The following is a 21528-nucleotide window of genomic DNA, read 5'->3' as shown; positions in this document are numbered from 1 at the left end:
TAAATTAGTTATACAGAAATAGTGTTCAACAATAGCATAACCAAGTATTTATTGAATCATTACTCATCTCCTAGATACTACTTTGAGAATCTCATTGGACACCGTCAGTAGCCTGCTAAGTAAATAGCACTGATTTTAAGATAAAGTACTTTAAGTTTAGACAAGTTGAAGCAAAGAACTCCAGATTATAAAGCTTCTGAGGCTGTAGATAACACTGAACTCATACTCTCTAGCTAGACAGCCTCCTTCCTCAACCATGCAAGAACTTGTTTGGGCAACGAACAAAGTATGTTGATAAGAACTTGAAGCTTCAAGTTTGGGATGATGGTAAGATTCTATTGCCTCTGGGACATCATCCAACTTTTCAGGGCCATTATTTTCATTTTTAGAAAGAGGTTTACTTCTTCTTCTTTAAGATTAATTTATTTTTATTGGAAAGGCAGATCTACAGAGAGAATGAGAGACACACAGAGAGAGTTCTTCAATCTGTTTGTTCATTCTCCAGATGGCCACAATGGCCAAAGCTGAGTTGATCCAAAGTCAGCAGCCAGGAGCCTTCCAGGTCTCTCATGTGGGTGCAGGGACCCAAGGCTTTGGCCCATGCTCTACTGCTTTCCCAGGCAATAGTCAAGGATCTGGATGGGAAGTAGAGCAACTAGCACATGAATAGGTACCCCATATGGAATCTTGAAGGGGGCGAGCATCAGCCAATCGAACCATTGTGCTGGGTCCAGGTTTAATTATTTTCATCTACTTGAGAGAGATACTAATTTTATTTGCTGATTCACCCCTCAAATGCTTTTAAGAGCTGGGGGCTTGGCCAGATCAAAACCAGGAGCCTTGAATTCTATCTGGGTCTCCCATGAGGGACAGGTGGGCCCAAGCATTGAGATATCACCCACTGTCTCCCAAGGGCATCACCAGAAAATGAGATCAGAAACAGAGCAGCTGGGATTCAGCCTGGCACCCTGATACGGGACACAGCTGATGGCCTAATGCACTGCTCCACCACACCCACTGTGATATTTGATTTGTATATTACATATGTTATCTTTCTTCTCTGTGTCCCATAAAAATATTATGTGATATGTATTTATTTAAACAATTGCATGAAATTGAAACAATCTTAACAATGTTTGCAATACTCCTTGAAGTAGCTCAGGTACCACTAAACCCAGATTCTAGTCTTTTATGAAGGATCCAGTTGTAGAAAAGGCAGATGAATCAGACAAGAAATAGAAAGACCAGAAAATGAGGGAGGGGTTGGAAGAGCAACAAAACAAAATGACATTTCCTTTTTCCATCCTGATGATGTTTCCTCTCTTTTGGCCTCACCCTGTTGGTATATAATCAACTTCGCTTGTGTCAGTGTGAGAGAAGGAAGACTCATGATATATTCACTGAAAACTTTTATTTTTGGCCTCAGCAAACAAAAGCATGCTGATGTCTTAGGACCAAGGGAAAATCTCAGATCTTTATAGTCTTTACCTCACACCGAACACCTGTACCTTCTCTGAATCACCTTTGATGGTTATCGATAACAAACCAAATAGTAAAAAAGTTTGAGTAGGCCTGTGATGTAGCTCACAGTGAAAATGACTTCTTGGGGTGTGTTGAACCCAGGATGAATCAATAAGGAAGGTATAAAGCCATGGGAAATCTTACTTTTTCACTTTCCAGGACAGTTGGTAAGACAGAAGCACACTGAAAGCGTCTGATGGCCAGTCTTCTCGAACTAATTAATTGCTGTTTTTCAGCAATAATATTTTTATAGGTTGCCTGTAGCAACAGCAAATGATCCTCAATCTGAAATATAATTATTGAGAAAAAACCTTATTCTCATGTTCTTCTAGAGTTTATCTATCACATATATAACTATAGCTGTAACCATTTCATAGTCACATCCTGGAACATCTTCCTGGATGCATTATATTACTAATGAAAATGTACACTGTGTAATGAAATGATTCCCTTGATACTGAAGTTGATACTTGAAAACACCATCATTTTTCTGTAACTTGTTTCCTTACAATCTTAACATCTGAAGAGTCTTGGTTATTTGTTTTCAAAAAAAAAGTTTTAACATATCTAGATTCTTTTTGCTCCGCCACCCATTGGGAAACATTCAGGAGTTCTGGCTCCTGAATTTGGTCAGGTTCAGTCCTGGCCATTGTAGGCATTTGGGGAGCAAACCAGAAGATGGAAGATCTTTCTCTCGTTGTCTTCTCTCCGTTGCCCTGCCTTCCAAGTAAATATATTTTTTAATGTGGAAGGTCTTTACACACATTATTTACTTATTCCTCACAATCTGTTCACTGTGTAATTGTTCCCATTTCATCTTTAACTCACAAGCTCTACTGAAATAACATTTCTTTCACATTTTTGTCTAATTCATAAATGTATTGAGCATTGACCAAGTAAAAGCATTGCTTACCAGCTGTAAGCCTCTTTGTTTTTCAGCCAACCTTTTCCGTGAGATTTTAAGAATATTTTGAGCTTCAGCTATTTGGATTTGCTTAGGCCCCACCAGCTTAAAGAGAATGTAAGAACATCCAAGTGTTAAGAAAGTCAAGTTTACTGTTAAAAGTGCCACTTATGTTTGAAAGACTTTTATAAGCACTGACCATATAAAATAAACATTCTTGGAATTAAAATGTGTACCAAAGGAATATAAAGTAGCATATTATGGTCATTCATACTAAAACAAACAAATCAACAGCACAGTAAAAAATGTAATAGGAGTATTTGACACCTGTGTGAGTTGGCATAATGTATGTGACTGCAGCATTTTTCCCACAGAAGCTCATTTGAACACTATTAAGTAGAAATTCTTTCTGGGACTTTGATGTGTCCCTTCCAAACCACTGTAGGTACTTGGGTGGAGCAATCATACCTTTTGGACCTCGTGGTAGTTATTCAAAGCTATAATAAACTGGCACATCGAGCAACAGGCAATGGAAACCAGAGCAATCTTGTTGGGTTTGAAATCAGGTAAGGTTACAATTTTTTTCAGCTTCATGAAAACCTAGAAAGAATACATACAGTTCATGGGTTACATGACAAAGAAGTATTATTTGGTCCAGCACTGGGGTACAGCAAGCTAGGTAGCTGCCTGTGACAACAACATCTCATATGAACACTGGTTTGAGTTCTAACTGCTCCACTTGAGATCCACCATCCTGCCAATGCACCCAGAAAAGCAGCAGCAGATGGTCCACATGATGGTGTCCTTGCATCCCTGAGGGAGACCCAGAGAAAGCTCCTGGCTCTACTAGATCACTTTCTCTCTTGGTAACAGTATGCATGCAAGAATGAAAGAATAAATGAATCCTTAAAACAAAAGAAGTATTACTGAAATGAAGTTTTCTCCATTCTACAGTAGGATGAAATTTTGATCCAACTATTAGTCAGTAGTGGAACCAAAGGCACACCCTTGCTGTTGCTGCTGTCCTTGCTGCAGAATTGCTTTCATTAAGGTGAAGTGCATTTGAAAACAACAGTAGAACAGGTGAACTCTCTTCTGACTTTGGGGCCTCTGGTGTCGAAGGTCTGCAGTATCCTCACGCACTTTGGTGTGCGGGTGACAAGGGATACCTTCTTCCGTCTTTGGCCTTATATTGATGGGGCACAATCACATCTAAAGGTCAGTCTACTCAAGAATGGCAGGGTGCCTTGGTGTGGCTTAGGGCTGAGACGTTGCTTGGCTTGTGTTTATACTCCAACAGATTCACCCACCTCTGCAAAAAGACACTACTGCTATAATCAGAAAAACACAGGATTTCTCCTGAACTCCTGGGAGACATAATCGGAATGAAATCTTTTTTAGACAGAGATTCCTTCATTTTTTCAGTATTGTCACACAATGGGTTAAAAGCTATCACTGCTACTGGTACCCTATTTGAGTGTCGGTTTGAGTCCCAGCTGCTCTTCTTTTCATCCAGGTCCTTGCTAATGTGCCTGGGAAAGCTGCAGATCATGGCCCAAGGGTTTGGTCCCCTACCACTGGATGTGGGAGAGCCAGAAGTTCTTCCAGGCTCCTGGCTTCAGCCTGCCCTGCAGGATTTACTCCCCACATTGGCTATTTGGGCAGTGAGTCAGCAGACAGAAGATCTTTTTCTATCCTTCTCCTATCCTCATCACTCTGCCTTTCAAATAAACAATCTTTTAAAAATCATGATGAGGTTAATATTTTCTATGATGATGACACTAATAATAAATTGAGAATGGATCATCTTCCATCTAAATTGTTCAGGAAGTAAACTGATTCTTCCAGGTAAGAAAGAAGATGAGCTGTTAATTAATTGTCAATGCAAACAAAACCACAGGGAATCCTACTTAAGAATTCCTTGGAGAACAAGTCCTTGTTGAATTCATTCATGAGTAATAAGGGTGATGACATTAACCTTCTGCCAAGACATGCCTCTTCCTCATATCCTATCCTGCACTTCGCTAACAGCACAGTCATCATCATAACTAACTCATTACCTGTCTAGTTAGCTATGTAAAGCCTGTCCAAGCGAAGTCCTGTAACACCCAGGAATGCTTTGCTCTTCTACATGAAGATACTGCTCACTCACTCATTCAGCCGGTCAGCCTACGACGGTGCCACTCACTAGCAAGAGGTGGCCAGCCCACCTGTGAGCTGACTCCCAGCTTGCATGTGTTCCCCAGGCTGGATATTCTCCCAGCCTCCGTCATGCAGGCCACAGGCTCCAGTGTTCAGTACGGCATCAGCCACATCTTGGTACCAACACAGGTACTGCTGGCCATGTCCTGTGGCTGTTGTGCCAAACGCCCACACCAGGGATGACAGATACAGCAGCTGAAGGATTCTCTTACCTTTGTGACCGCTTGCCTGCTCTGCCATACCCCTTCCTTCTATAAGATTCATTTGCCCAGCATAACCTGCCCCGGTCTCCTGGTGCCTGAAAGTCACTTTAAAAAGTTCATGAAAAAGAAACATTTATTTTGATGTTAAAAATATTTTAAATCCATGCCTAATTTTATTTCCATGATACGCATTTCCATGAACATTCTGAAGAACTCTTGGGCTTGTTCAGTCCTGTTCTGTCTCCTTGAAGTTCTACAGTAAATCTACCTTCTTCTGAACTACATCTGTTCCAGCGAAACCCAGACTATCCTACTTTCCTTACTCCTGCTTTCCCTTCCTACATGAGTTAATGTCTGTAGAGCACACAGGACAATGTCTGGCCCTGCTTTTACCAGGAGAAATCTTAGGCTAATCCACTCATCATAATTCATGCTATAACACAACCCCTTCCCCTCGTTGCACCCCCAGGTAGCTTTCTCCCAGTATCAGCCTCTTAATTCTCTGTTCCTCAGTGTTCAAAGACATTCTAAGACGTGGTATGTCCTGCCTTCAGTGACACAGGGCTTTCCTTGACATTCCCAGGCAATCTGCTAAGTTTGAATAAAGTGGTCCTCTCTGTGCTTTCAGCTTTTCCCACCGTCTTCCAACTCTAATGCGGAATTGCCATGCTAACATTTCTAATGGATTCTTTGGATTATAAATGCACAACTCACCAATTAGACATTACTTAGGGATCAAGAGTCTTACCTGATCAGGTATGCTGTCCTTGTCAAGGTTAATCAATTTTCTTAAGAAACCAGTTTCTGCAAGCAGTAACTTAGCTGTCTTCCAGTTAGGTTTCCTTTGCAGAAGAATACACACCGCCTTCATGACAGTCAGTATAAGCAAGGGAGGCCGCACATATGCTCTGTAACAAAGAGGGCCAAAGCACCACCACCTTCATTGGTCAAATCAAAGGCACCTGCAAACTATCTCAGGAGACAACGTACATGCTGGTTTAACAAGTGTGTGGTTGAGAACTGCTTTGCCCATCCATATAGCCATTCTGCTATTTATGCAGTTTCTAAAATTTGGGTGTCTTTAACATTGGAGATTGGTTTTGACTACTGATGCGGATGCCTGGCAGGCATTCTGAGAGACGTATACATGCAAGGCTGTGTGTAGGTCTGGAGTCAAGCAAAGACCTGACCCCAGAATCTGATGTTATGTAGTCCCTTGGAATCTTGCCTGATTCCTTCATCCCACAGGACAGCTACTTATCTACCCTTTGCTTGGAACTGTTATGGGCTACTCTGACCTTAAGGAAACTCAGCTAATCTGTGCTCCGTGCACCTGTTTTTCCACCACTTGCACTATATTTTTGTAAAAGTATAAAACTCTGTTTCAGTGTGTCATCCTGTGAGATGATGGCTGCCTGCTACAATTAAAATTCAGTTCTGCATAGCCTCTCATGTTCTCCATTCATTCATCTCTAACAGATGATATTCATAAAATCTAAATCTGTACAATATCTGAAATTAGACTAGTTTTATTACAAAAATATTTTCCTCTGAGTTATTTACAAATGGAAACCTGTCTATTTCATTCCTGTGCTGATTTACAGCTGACTACTTGAGGAGGTAGGTGCAGAGGTACAGAGCCATATTCTGTTATTCCTGTGTGGTCTTACCCTCTTCAAACACATCCTCTGATGATTCTCCATCCTAACCTCAGAGGCCTACCATGAAGATCATGGATGAAGCAAAGTCAGGGGAAAGAAAGCAGATGGGAATTCAGCTTTACCGGAACACAGGCAGCTGCCTCTCAGCTGGGGCCTGATCAGGTGCCACGGCACCATTAGCCAGCCAACTGCTGCTTAGGAAAACCAGGGTTCAGACTAAAACATTCCCCAAGAAGGAATTACTAATGACAAACCACGAGAGGTTTACTAATGACAAACCCAGACTTGGAACAAGGAGGGAGGAACTACATTTAGTCTCCCTAAAGGAAGGACACACAGAAAGCCTCCCACAGAGGAAGGCGACATGAGGGACCACTTCACACTTGATACTATTTACAGGGCTTATTGATGCCAGAATCAGAGATACTAACTAATCTACATGTTTGTTTGGATTAATCTTCATTCTCTTTATCAGTCTACTTGGAAACTGTGGGCAGTTTTCTGGTAGACTAAACAACTAAATAACTTTAACTAGTTTTTCAGATAGTTTTTCTTAGATTTGATGATGAGAAAGACAACAAAAGAAGAAGTAGAAAAACAGAGATGAAGTCCACAGAGGTGAGGCGGGAGCTCCAACAACAAACTTCTCAATTTTGACTATTTAAAGTAAATTTGTCAATATATTGAGATGAAATGTACTATCTCTGAAATCTTAGTGTAAATTAAAGGGAAAGTATGATTCAATTGACTCTAGTTCATTCGATATGCTCTTGACGCAGAGACCCGTCCATACTGGCAGTCTGCTTTCAAGTTCTCCTTTACTCCTTGGTAGTCTGTTTCGGACCCTTAACGATTTATCGCCATCTGCATTTTGCACTATCTTTTTCTTTCTTCTTATGGTTCACATTGCAAAGTGCCAAGGGGTTAAGTTGTCATATGGCTGGCATTTGTATTTTGATGATAGACACAGCAGCTTGGGTGGAGAATGAGCTGAGCTGGCACCTGCTGGAGGTGCCCATTGCATGTCCCAACAGCAAAAGCAGACATTACATTGGAAGGCAACCTCCTCTGTGAGACATGTTGACATTGAGTTAAATACCCATTAGCAACATCACAGTGCAGACTCTTTGCAAACCAACCAACTGACCAACAAATGGGACGCATGTAAGGATAAGGCTGGTTTTCGTTAGCTTTTGTAGTTACTGGCAGAGCCCGTGGGCTTAACCCCTGTGACATACAACCCCTCTGAAATTAGGCTACAGGAGATGAGCAGGTTACGCTTAAAGGAATATCTGCCAGGGAAACTGTAAGAGAACAGAGGCTTCTGCTATGTGTTTGGGGGTTGGGGTGGAGGTGGAGGTTGCTATGTTGGAGAGCACAGCCCTGTTACTTCTCTGATGTCAGCTCCTGACACTCCTTCTGGTCATCTTGGTCTTCTGCAGTTCCTGAAACTCACCAAGCACACGTCTGCCTTAAGCATTCTGGACATTCCATTTCCTCCGCTTGGCACACACTTCCCTCCAGACACCTCCTTGGTTTACTTCCCAACTTCATTCAGTTCTCTGTTCCAGCATCAGACAGGCCTCCCCCAACCGTTAACTGCTGCCCCCTCAGCGGCTGCACCAACCTCGGCTGAACTGAATTAATCAGTCAAAGCACATGAGGATGAGTGCGTGTGAATGAGGTAAGAAAGAACCTGCTCCCCTTCTCTCACGTGTCTGTCAGGTGGACTTTCAGCACTGTCAGCACAACACACTATTAAATGCATTAAAAAGCCTCTCTGCTATTTTCAGTTCTTATCCTGCAGATAATGCATCAGAAATAAGATGGTGTATTTTCTCAGAATTTCCACATCCTGTATTGAAACACCACTTTCTGTAAATAGACAATCCAATACATTCTAAGATACAAGCAATTTTCCATTGTCTGTCTAATAGGTTAGATACTTCTTAATTTGAGCTTTCCAAAGATTCAAATGAGTACCGACAGGATGAGATGTTTGTATGCTACCCCATTTCTTCTGTATTTCCTTAAGCGTGGCTTTCATCACTTTCCACCACGTTGGGAGGACTGAGTTAGGGAAAGCACACAGCAAGCGGGAGTGTGTCCCATACGACACCGTGTGGTAGTGGCTGGCACTGCAACCTCAGATACATGGTCCCACTGGACCCCACACGCTTTCAACTAAAGCTGGAGTAAGCAGGAATTTGCATTGGTTCTAGGAGGAACATTTTTTTTTTTTTTTGTCTCAGAGATTGAGATTCAGTTTACAACAGAGAATACATCATAGTTTTACAATATTACTCCCCCAAAAGGGGTACATAACATATTCATCTGCTTTAAAATTGGTAACATACAGTATAAGTCACACCTACTAAAGAACTTAAACCAAGACTGGTAGAATTGACTTACTAAAAATTGGATATAGGGCTACTAACTTCTGTGCATACAAATCTTATTTTGAGCTTTTCTAACCTCACAGAAACTTACCTTAATTCAGTGACATCAGCTTTATCCAGGGCGTTCAGGGCCCCAACTGCCTTGCCTAGAGCTGGCATCACACTCCTCAGCTCATTGGCAGTTTTCTGCAGTAAAAAACCAAAAACCAAAAAACAAAACAAAAACCCCTGAGAACATGTGGATGCTGATAATTATCTCACAGTTTTAAAAATATTTGAATCTGGAAAATACAAAGTGACATTCTTACAAAGTCAGCCAATAGTACAGCTTGTAAGACTCAGCTGGGTGTGCGCCAGTCATCTGTGTGTCGGGGCCCCAAGTGCAGTGTTTTCAATTCCTCTTGCGAAGGCAGCGCCACCAAGCGGATCCTGCCTTGTCTACTAGTCCCAGAGATGCGCTAGTCCTTCCCTACTGAACAGTGGTCCAACGAGAGGCTCTCACTGTGGGACTAGCACGGTACGAGCTCTAGACCCTCACACGGTTACATGGGCTCCTTCTGCCAAGGTCTGGAAGGAGCTTTGCCAATAGGCTGGCAGGGTCAGCTTTCTTTATGAAGCTTGCAAAAGCAAAATACCTTGATTATAGTTAGAACTCATTTCTCTTTTCACTTTTCCCCTCTGTGTCAAATGGGATCCTAAAATGCCATTAATGATTATATTAAACTTATATTTTAAAAAGCTCTTAACACTTTCAGTGAGTTATAAAACTCTAAGAAACTTCTGTTAAAAATGTAAAATACATTTTGATTAAAACTGCTATAGGAGGTGATATTACAAAATTATTATCATATGAAGAATTGATCACAGAGTATGCAGTGGAGGGAAAAAAACCCAGAAAAGTATCATGGTAATAGGTAAAGAAGTTAATTCCCAAACAATTTCTAAATCTAGTGATTTCTGTGAAAATTGTTAACTTATAAAATTGTGTTTTGCTGTGATTGCTTATTCTAGTTAATCTTCATGTTCACATAAAATAATATACTAGTTACTTTGTATTTTGTGAAAACAATAATCTCAACATTGTAAGAAGTTCAGCCTAATGAAACACTGAAATGAAGCTGCACTGATCGCGTATTGCCCAGGCGTGTTACCCTCAGGTGGCTGACACAGCAGGGTCTGTGGGCATCAGTGGTCCCAGGAGCAAAGAGGGGAGAGGAGCCTCCATGTCTGGGAGGGGTCAATGGTTGTACCCCCTCAAACTCAGCACATCAGAAAGTCCTGTGCCTGGGTTTGGAGGTTCCATGAGATAGTTTCAAGTAAGTTAGCCTTTAATGTATGGGCAGGTGTTTATGGGATGTAGGTTTGCAAATCTGAGTAGTGATTTTTATAATGAATGGGCTTTTAGTTTTACCTGAGCATATTCTTCCACAATTCTTACTTCTTCTGCCATAATTTCTTCATCCCGTTTCACAAGTATCTGAACTTTCTCAACGATTTGTGAATCTTTCCTTATTTTTTCCTTTAGGATTTCTCTTTCCTAATGAATGGAACAATTCTTACAAGGAGTTTTAAGAGGTTAGTACCTCTTTGTAAATGAAAAATTTCAACAGCACATTTCACTGATATAAAACTCATCCAAACAAGCCCAAAATATAGTTTCTTGAAATATACGCAGGATCAGGCTCATAAACAACATTTCATATAATGTATGAAAGAATAGCCATGGGTGATAATTTCTCAAACACATGACCAATTACAAATTATCACAGAACCTTCCAGATAGATTTAAAGACACTTAGGGATGCTTTACCAAAGCTTCAATGGTTTGTTTCCAACCAATCAATACATTATATTAAATATAACTGTGACCCTATTTTGCTGTTGTTTTCCCTCATTTTATAAATGAGAGACTTGAGTTAGAGTGACAAATAATTTCTTTCAGTTCCAGAGCTACAGCATAAGGAAGCAGGGATTGCACACCGCCTTTGCTTTCAGAGCCTGTTCTATCACAGGGTTTTTAGACCCAGCCTACCTTCGTTTTCTGCTCTATCTGAGGCCCAAGGATTGCCAGTTCATTCTGCATGTCTATAACCACTGTGCTTGCTTCCAGGATCTTGGACAGACCCATAAAGAAACGACTCCTGAAGGAAATAAAAAGGACAGTTGGAGTGTATCCCTTCTCTAAGATACCTGAACCTAGAAGTGTCTCAGATTTCAGAGTCTTTCAAATTTTGAATACTGTCACTTTACCAGCTGAGCAGCCCTAATTCAAAGTGTCCCCAAATCTGAAACTTTCTGAACCTCAAAAGATTCTGAGGGTTTTAGACTTTCAGATCAGGGCTGCTCCTATTATTTCAGGACGTGTAAAATATAGCAAAGTTGAGGCCAGCATGGTGGCATAGTCTGAGTTCTCCACCTGCAGTGCCTGCATCTCATATGGGCTTCAGGTCACATTCTAGCTGCTCTACTTCTCATCTAGCCCACTTGTGGCCTGCGAAAGCTGTGGGGGATGGCATAAGTCCCTGGACCCCTGGACCCACATGGGAAACTCAGAAGAAGTTCCTGGCTCCTGGCTTTGCATTAGCTCAGCTTTGGCTGTTGCAGCCAACTGGGGAGTGAACCTGCGGATTTAAGATCATTGGACCAGTTCATCAGGTTCTCGTTCCTTCTCTCTGTAAATCTGCCTTTCAAATAAAAATAAACCTAAAAATTTTAGAAATACAGCAAATGGCAGAAAATATAATTTGATCATAGATGAAAAGAATTATATATCATGATCAAATGGGGTTTATTCCTGGGATGCAGCACTGGATTGATATTTGGAAGCCAATCAGGTTCGCCCACCATATTAACAGCCTGAAGAAGAAAGATCTCATGCTTGTTTTAATTGGTGCAGAAAAAGCATCTGAAAAAATTTATGATAAAAAGAGACTTTTTTAAAACTAAGAACAGACGGGACTCGCAAGATGGCCGACATAGGAAGATGGATGTGAGGGAGCTCACAGACAGAGAGGGATAGAACGCGACAAAAGCGTAAGTGGAGCAGCATAGACCTGCAGGGAGAGGAGCGTGAAGTTACCAGGACAGTGTGGAGCCAAAAAAATCCACAAAATTCAGAAGAGCAACCAGGAAAACAAACGAGACAAGGCAGGGAAGACGGTGTTCCGCTCCAGACCTGCTGAGTCACAGCCGCCGGGAGCCACGCCGGGAGCCGCGCCGGGAGCCGCCCCTGCAGCCGCAGGAGACACAGCAGCCACAGAAACCTCTGGCAGCCGCCATACCCGCCACAGACCCTGAAGCGCCGCAGCCGCCAGGAGCAGCACCCACGGCGAAAGTCCTCACCAGAGGCAGAGGCAGACTGCAAGAACTTGAGGTTTGAGGGAGCTGGGTAGGGGCAGCAGTGGGTCGGAGGCTCCGGGAGTTAACTCTCCAGCGGCAGGCACAGACCCTGAACATCCTTGGTACTCATCTCCCCACCCCTCCACCCCCCCCCCCCCCGGGCGACTCCAGCCTCTGGGGACACAAGGCAAGTGCCTTAAAACTGCCAAAACTGTCTTGGAGTTGACGCACAGCGGTCCTGTGCGCTGAGGAGAAAGGCAGAAGGCACACTGAATACTCCCCCATGCCTTGCAGAGTGGCACACAGCTAGGCGGTACTGATCCACAGGAACCCACACCTCTGGACTGTGCAGACCCGGGTGTGCCTCTGGACTGGGCGGTCCTGTGCAAGCGCTGGGATGGGCGGTCCCCTGCACTCGGGTGGGCGGTCCCGTGCTGCTGGGGTGGGCGGACCTGAGCAGGAGGCGCGTCTAGAGAGCACCTGGAACAACCCACGCCCTACAGTCCTGTGCTTGGAAAACACACCAGGAGGGCACTGCGGACCCGCGTGCAGGAGGCGTTCCCAGAGAGCACCTGGAACCTCCACGTCCTGCAGTCCCTGACACTGGGGACACACTGAGAAAGCACCTAGAATCCTCTGTGCCCTGTGTTCCTGCGCAAAGGGGGCGCACACAGAGTGCCTTCATTCCCCCACGTCCTGTGGTCGCATACGTGTAGGGGACGAGCTGAGAGTGCGCTTTGAATCTGCTGGGCCTTGGAAGTGGCGCCCTGTGGTCCAGTGTACTGGAGACGCACCAAAAGTGCCTTGAAAATTCCCGCACCCTGCTACTCCACGCCTGCACGCTCGGATCTCTACAGGATAGCGCTTGGAGACCCCTCAGCAAGCTGGTGCCTGGGTCTCTCAAAAACAAACACTAGACTAGGGTGAGAATCCAGCAACACCTTGGGCCACAAATATGGGAAGAAATAAGAGAGTTAGTGACGTAGACACAGCTTGCTCCGCCCCAAAAAGCCAGATGATTACAGCAGAGATTACAGATGAAGAAATTGAAGGCGTCTCTGATAAGGAGTTCAGAAAAATAATTATAAAACTCTTCAGAGACAATGAAAAGCGATGGGACGAGCTCAAAGATTTCAAAAACCACATAATCACAGAAACAAAATCGCTCAAAAACGAGATCCTAGACTTGAAGAACAAAGTTGAGAGCTTAGCCAACAGAATTACAGCAGCAGAAGACAGGATATCCGACTTGGAAGATTCCCAGAATGAAAACAGGCAGATTATTAACCAACTAGAGTCACAACTACACAAGGCAACCAAGACGATCCAAGAGATGAACAACAACATCAAGAAGTCAAATATCAGAATAATGGGGCTCCCAGAAGGAGTGAAAAGAGAGACAGGCATACAACCAGTACTTGAGGAAATTATGCAGGAGAACTTCCAAAATACCTGGAACATGAACCCAATCCAAATTCAGGAAGGCCAGAGGACTCCCCACAGGGTGGACCCAAAACGATCCTCGCCAAGACACGTGGTAATCAAGCTACCCTCCAATGAATACAAAGAAAGAATCCTAAGGTTAGCACGAACCAAAGAGAAGCTTACATTTAGGGGCAGGACCATCAGAATCACTGCCGACTTCTCAGAACAGACGCTCCAGGCAAGAAGAGAGTGGAACAAAATCTTTCAAGTACTGAAAGAGAACAACTGTCAACCAAGAATACTCTACCCAGCAAAGATTTCATTTGTATACGAGAACGAAACTAGATACTTCCACAGCAAAGAGAAATTAGAAGAATATGCCAACACAAAACCAACTCTACAAAATCTCCTTAGAAATGCGCTACTCCCAGAGAAAAAGGAAGCAAGCCATAAGCAAGGATGGTAATCAGGGAGATCTCAATAAAGTCCATCCACAGAAACGACAATCAATTACCAACAACCTCAAAAACACAGGTATATGTCACGGCAAAATTATAATTTCTCAATATTAACCCTCAACACAAATGGCTTAAATTCATCACTCAAAAGCAGACTGGGTTAAAAATCAGGACCCAACTATATGCTGCTTGCAAGAAACACATCTAACCAGAAGGAACTTCAGGAAACTTAAAGTGAAAGGGTGGAAACAAATATTCCATGCCAATGGACGAGAAAAAAAGGCTGGTGTGGCAGTCCTATTCTCAGATGATACGGACTTCAAAGTAACAAATGTCAAAAAGGATAGGGAAGGGCGCTACATCTTCTTGAAAGGGAGGATCCAACAAGAACCAATCGCCATTCTTAACATTTATGCTCCTAGCCCGGATGCACCCAGCTACCTGAAACAACTACTTTTGGACTTAAAGGGAGACATAGATGAACATACGATAATTCTGGGAGACCTGAACACCCCACTAACACCAATAGATAGATCAACGCAGCAAAAGCTCAACAGAGAAGCCACAGATCTCACACACACAATAGAACAACTGGACCTAGTAGACGTCTATAGAATATTTCATCCTAAGGCCACAGACTACACCTTCTTCTCAGCAGTGCATGGCACCTTCTCCAGGATAGACCACATAATAGGACACAAAGCAAGTTTAACTAATTACAAAAATATCAGAATCATACCATGTACCTTCTCAGACCATCACGGAGTGAAATTGGAAATCAAAAACTCAAAATGTCCCAGGAAACATGTAAACTCCTGGAGGCTGAACAATATGCTATTAAACGAACAATGGGTTAGAGAAGAAATTAAAGACGAGATCAAAAAATTTATGGAAATCAACGAAAACCCAGATACAAAAGTCCAAAACTTATGGGACACCGCCAAAGCAGTGTTGCGTGGTAAGTTTATTGCAATAAGTGCGCACGTCAAAGCCCAAGAAAGGCAACAAATGCAAGAATTAAGGACACACCTCCAGGAACTGGAAAAGCAACAGCAGAAAGACCCCACAAACAAGAGGAAACAAGAAATTATCAAAACAAGACAAGAACTAAACCAGAAAGAAATTAAAAAAACCATTCAGAAAATAAATGAATCAAAAAGCTGGTTTTTTGAGAGGATAAACAAAATAGATACCCCATTGGCCCGACTGACAAAGAAAAAACAAGACAAAGCAAGAATTAGCAGTATCAAAGATGAAAAAGGCAACATAACAACAGACGCTACTACCATTAAGGAAATAATTAGAAATTATTACAAAGAACTATATGCCAACAAATTCGATAACCACTTGGAAATGGAAAGATTCCTAGACTCCCACCACTTACCAAAACTCACCCCAGAAGCAACAGAAGACCTGAATAAACCCATTACTGAATCAGAGATAGAATCAGTGATTAAAGAGCTCCCAACAAAGAAAAGCCCAGGCCCAGATGGTTTTACCACAGAATTTTACAAAACATTCCAACCAGAGCTAACCCCAATCCTTTACAAGCTCTTCAAAACAATAGAAAAGGAAGCAACTCTTCCAAACTCATTCTATGAAGCCAATATCACCTTAATCCCCAAACCGAATAGAGAATTAACAGAGAAGGAAAACTACAGACCGATCTCCCTGATGAACGTTGACGCTAAGATTCTCAACAAAATCCTAGCCAATAGAATACAAAAAAACATCAGACAGATCATCCATCCAGACCAAGTAGGTTTCATCCAGGGAATGCAGGGATGGTTCAACATAAGAAAATCCATAAATGTGATACATCACATCCAAAAACTGAAAAACAAAAACCATATAATAGTATCAATAGATGCAGAAAAAGCCTTCGACAAAATTCAACACCCCTTCATGTTAAAAACCCTAACCAGGGTGGGGATAGAAGGAACAATCCACAACATAATCAAAGCAATATATGAAAAACCCAATGCCAGCATCATACTAAATGGAGAAAAACTGGATCCCTTCCCACTGAGATCTGGAACAAGACAAGGCTGCCCACTATCACCACTGCTATTCAATATAGTCCTAGAGGTACTTGCAGAAGCCATAAGACAAGACAAAGAAATCAAAGGAATCCAAATTGGAAATGAAGAAGTCAAGCTTTCACTATTCGCAGACGACATGATTCTCTACATAGAAGAACCAAAAAACTCAATACAAAGACTCCTAGAACTCATACGAGAATTTGGCAGAGTGGCAGGATACAAGATAAATGAACAAAAATCAATAGCCATGGTGTATGAAAATGGCCGCAAGATGGAAGAAGATCTAACCAACAAGCTACCATTCAAAATAACAGAGAAAAGCATGAAATATCTGGGAATAAATTTAACCAAAAGCGTAGATGACCTTTATGAAGAAAATTACAAAACACTCAAAAAACAAATAGAACAAGACCTCGAAAGATGGAACAACATCCCATGCTCCTGGATAGGCAAAATTAATATCATCAAAATGTCTATACTACCAAAAGCAATATATACATTCAATGCAATCCCAATCAAATTACCCACAGCATTCTTCATCGAACTGGAAAAAATGATACACAGATTCATCTGGAAACACAAAAAACCACAAATAGCCAGAACCACTCTGAAGAACAGGAACTTAACAGGGGGAATCACAGTACCGGATCTATGGACATACTATAGGGCAGTGGTCATCAAAACAGCCTGGTACTGGCACAAAGATAGAGAGGAAGATCAGTGGAGCAGAATAGAAACAACAGATGGAAACCCACACAGATACAGTCAATTAATCTTCGACAAAAAGACAGACAACAACCCAAGCAAATGGAAAGGTCTGTTCAATAAATGCTGTTGGGACAACTGGTTGATAGCCTGCAGAAACAAAAAGATAGACCCACATCTCTCACCATACACCAAGATCGAATCTAAATGGATAAAAGACCTAAACCTACATCCAGAAACCTTCAAACTTTTGGAAGAAAATGTTGGAAACACACTGCAACACTTAGGGGTAGGCCCTCACTTCCTAAAAAAGACTCCAAATGCAGTAGAAATCGAGACCAAAATAAACAATTGGGACCTCATCAAACTAAAAAGCTTCTGTACAGCTAGAGAAACAATCAATAAAGTAAAAAGGCAACCCACAGAATGGGAGAAGATCTTCGCACACGACATAGGTGATAGAGGGCTAATCTCCAGAATATAAAAAGATCTCCAGAGAAACCAAAACACCAGAACAAACTGCTCAAGAAATGGGCACAGGAAATGGGCAAACACTTCACAAAAGAACAAACCCAAATGGCAAACAAGCATATGAAAAAATGCTCAAGTTCCCTGGCAATAAGGGAAATCCAAATGAAGACAACTATGAGATACCACCTAACTCCAGTAAGGATGGCACACATACATAATACCACCAACACTTGCTGGCGAGGATGTGGGGAAAAGGGAACCCTTCTCCACTGCTGGTGGGAGTGCAGACTTGTACAGCCTCTATGGGAATCAGTTTGGCAAATACTCAAACAACTGAAAATCAACATACCATATGATCCAGCAATAGCACTCCTTGGGATATATCCAAAACATCTTCTACTCAAGAAACCAACATGCACGCCTATGTTCATAGCAGCACAATCTACGATCGCAAAAACCTGGAAGCAGCCAAAATGCCCATCAGCGGAAGACTGGCTAAGAAAGCTATGGTTCATCTACTCCATGGAATACTACTCAGCTATTAAAAAAAACGAAATGCAGTTCTTTGTGGACAAATGGGCCCGACTGGAATCCATCATGCTAAGAGAAATGAACCAATCCCAAAAGGTTAAATACCACATGTTTGCCTTAATCTGAGATGAAAAGAGAACAACTTGGAAAATAGTACCTGTATATTGTAATATTAGTGCAATCTCTTATAACCTGTATCCAATGCAATAAGATAACGCGATATAATCTATAAACCAACAATTAATGTCAGAATACTTAAGATCTACATCGAAAAACTGTAAAACCTACTATACCCTCAATACGCTATGTTAACCTGTAATGGGGGGGAGTGCAGGGAAATCTTTCAGGACCATAAAAAGAGTGAGAAAAAAGTACAATATAGCCTATCAAGATCAAATCTGGTAATTCATAGATAACAGACTCAAAGCGGCACTAAACAACAATAAAACTACTATACCAATGCATGAGGGGGGAATCGGGTGCGATCCTGACAACCTCTTAACAGGAGGTCATGTGCGTGGAGCAGGGGAGCACTCCAGAGTGGAGCAGGTGGTAAGGAGGAAGCTTGGATCCCAACCATGAAGACTCCCAGACCTTCACCACAAACTATTAATACAAGCAACAAGGACTATATCCCAACTGCCAAGGAGGCCACAGGGAATTGGATGCCCTCGGAGGCCGAGTACTCTGAGGTCACCCACCCCCAACCGGAGCTTCCACAGGGGATGGAAGAAGTCCAAACACTAACGTGCAGAAACCAACGTCATCGGAAAGACAACCAGAAGCCCTGAGTGGTCTGCAGAAACAGAAGAACAATAAACGTCCTTCGGGACCAGGGAGGAGAGCTTTCTCTGGTCCGAGCCTGGCTCCACCTCTGGACCCCCCCCTCCCTCGCAATGACCATCGGGATCGCTTCGAAAACCCCTCACAGCAAACAATCATACAAAAAAAAAAAAACCTAAAATAAATAAACAACAGAAAGTAGAACTTGAAATCTGACAGGAAAGAGCTGGCATGGATTGGCTCATGCCTCGCTGGGTGGGTCACAAAGATTGGTTACTCCTCACCATGGTGTTGAGGATTTTCCTGCACCCCCCCCCCCCCCAAAATGTTCTGCACCTAAAATGTTGACATATATCTTGTTAGAGTTACAAGCCAGTCTGGATTATCCTAAAATCTGCCAAGATCAGCAAAATTTTACTTCAACACAACAACTGGCTAAATACTAAGATGAAATGGACACGAAACAGCTGAATGGTGCCTTATGGCCATTTTAAGGTATAGAGCAGCCGGTCCTGTATATGAACTAAAATTGAAATGTCAATGAGCTAATCATAGGTGGTGGCTAGGACTTGTTTTCCTTTTTTTTTTTCTTTTTAATACACTGGTTACTCAAAACCATGTCAATTCCATAACATTGCAAATTGCTGTTGATGTTATATTGGGACTCTTAATTGACTGTGATGATATTCTGCCAGCTCAAACTTCAGACCAGAAAAGGTCTCCCCAAGAAACTATTCAACCCATCTGGACAATAAGTAGCTGGACTCTATGCTTGGTATATGTTTGCAATGAAAGAATCTTGATTGAATTTGAACTGTAATACTGCATCAAGGTGGAGGAATCCACTGGGGGGAGGGGAGAGGGAGGGAGGGGGGGATTCCCAGAGCCTATGAAACTGTCACATAATGCAAAATAATTAGCAATAAAAAAAAAATAAAAATAAAACTAAGAACAGAGGGGGCATTTCCTCTATTTGGTAAAGAACAGGTGCCATTCAGAACCAGGCTAGACTGCAACACCCACTGGTTTCAGTGGAAGTCGGGACTGAAAACAGAACCAACCCAGCAATTGCAACCACCAGCTGATCGTGGCGATGGACTGTGCCAGGCCCTGTGCTTGCTAGAACATACATGAATCTGGTCTGGGAATAACTCAAAGTTTCTTTGGGGATCTCCCCAATCGAACTGCTGGACTCAGAACTCTAGCCAAGAAAAGACAGAGGACAGAACAAGTCAATCAACCACTTCAGCTATATATTGGCAGCGAAATACTGGGCGAATGAAGACTTTATGATGGACTGTGTCAATCAGTGGATTCTGCAATGACCTCATCGAGCTGGGAGTGGCGAAACTGGCAGCGATTCATAACTGGAGAACTATTAAAACCACTTGAGCAAGTATCTCAGAGCATGCTCCACATCTGGGACTTGGGGTGGGTGGGAAACTGGGTGGGGCTTCTCCCTCAATATCCCCCTTTACCTCAGATACAAGAAGGAAACAATATGGACATAATAGTCTTACCCACTTCCCCATACCCTCTGAACCTTTTTTTTTTAACCGTAATTAACTATGTAAAGATTGTCAACTATATATATAGAAAGAACAGGTGCCATTAAAAATAAATGGACTCTTATGGAAGAAATGAGAAAAGATAAGTGAGGTTCCTCAAAGGGCATACACTTAGCACAGACAATCTTGGGCTTTAAATGGAATAAGTTAATTATGAGTTTCAGAGTAGATTGACTCTCAGAGGTTCTAACCACATAATTAAGCCTCCCTATTATTTCTCCTGGGAAACTGGGCTGCTGAAATTTTTGAGGGGCAAATAAAAGCTGGGCAGTAAGAAACTGCAATCTGATCTTCATTTAATCACCAAGCATAACTTGCTATATATGGATACCAATGCTAATGGTCACATGTATAAGTTTATAGGCCTTAAGATGGTCCTTTTAGGACAGTAGAGGATATATAAGTGAGAAACCACTGAGCCACTAAGGGCTGTGTCTAAGTATCTGGTGTGGGTCAGACAGGATGGGGAACAGATAAGGGGTGCAGTGTGATAGGCACTGGTCACACTGACCGCATGGCTATGATTGGATAGCAACAAGTCTGAGTGGTAGAGGGTGGGACACCTTCTATTCTAGTGGGAGAAGAATTCAGGAATCCCTCCTGACATTTGCTTGTTGGGCATCCAGACAACCACCCTCAGTTCAACTGATGATCAACAACCATCTTGATTTCAGGACCCTCAGCAATTTCCCTGACCACTAGTTAAAACAACATAACAAGACTAACTTTCCAAACATTGGTATGATTCCCCCTCTATAGCCTCATCATATTTAGACTAGCTCAACTGCTCTAAATTATGTGGATAATGAACCAGTCATCCTACATCTGGCCTTTTAAACAAAAACTTAGTTAAGATTAAACCCTGACCTAACACCAGCAAAATGCTGCTTCTGGGGTTGTTACTAGTTTGTTGTTGTTGTTTTTTCTTGGAAAGGCAGATCTACATGGAGGAGGACAGAGAAAAAAATCTTTGAAGTCCACTGGTTCACTCCCCAGGTGGCTGCAACGGCTATAGCTGAGGCAGCCTGAAGCCAGGAGCCTGGAGCCTCTTCTGGGTCTCCCATGTGGGTGCAGGGTCCCAAGGCTTTGGGATATCTGCCACTGCTTTCCCAGGCCACAAGCAAGGAACTGGATGGGAAATGAAATAGCCAGGACACAAACCAGCACCCATATGGTACTCCGGTACATGCAAGACAAGGATCCAGCCACTGAGCCACTGTGCTTGGCCTTGCTCTAGTTCTTACATAAATGTCAGGCATGTAATGACCTGTCATACTCAAACTAGTCTAAATTCTTAAGCATCATTGTTGGCGATG

At 42.4% G+C, this 21528-nt stretch overlaps 1 protein-coding gene across 15 annotated transcripts in view; it reads right to left on the bottom strand.

Annotated features, from left to right (window-relative positions):
* The window catches only part of DNAH14 (dynein axonemal heavy chain 14), a 230288-nt gene that overhangs the window by 38706 nt on the left and 170054 nt on the right, over positions 1-21528 (bottom strand). For all 15 annotated transcript variants that reach the window (XM_058669242.1, XM_058669230.1, XM_058669231.1 and 12 more), the window contains 7 exons: positions 10923-11031; positions 10302-10427; positions 8982-9076; positions 5579-5738; positions 2894-3025; positions 2435-2530; positions 1666-1806 (listed from right to left, as the gene is read on the bottom strand). In XM_058669242.1, coding sequence (XP_058525225.1) covers positions 1666-1806; positions 2435-2530; positions 2894-3025; positions 5579-5738; positions 8982-9076; positions 10302-10427; positions 10923-11031 — 859 coding nt within the window. The remainder of the gene's footprint in view (positions 1-1665; positions 1807-2434; positions 2531-2893; positions 3026-5578; positions 5739-8981; positions 9077-10301; positions 10428-10922; positions 11032-21528) is intronic.

Source organism: Ochotona princeps, chromosome 10, assembly GCF_030435755.1.
Source record: "Ochotona princeps isolate mOchPri1 chromosome 10, mOchPri1.hap1, whole genome shotgun sequence".
Classification (NCBI taxonomy): domain Eukaryota; kingdom Metazoa; phylum Chordata; class Mammalia; order Lagomorpha; family Ochotonidae; genus Ochotona; species Ochotona princeps.
The sequence above is the reverse complement of the archived record's forward strand: the minus strand, read 5'-3'. Positions and strand labels throughout refer to the sequence as shown.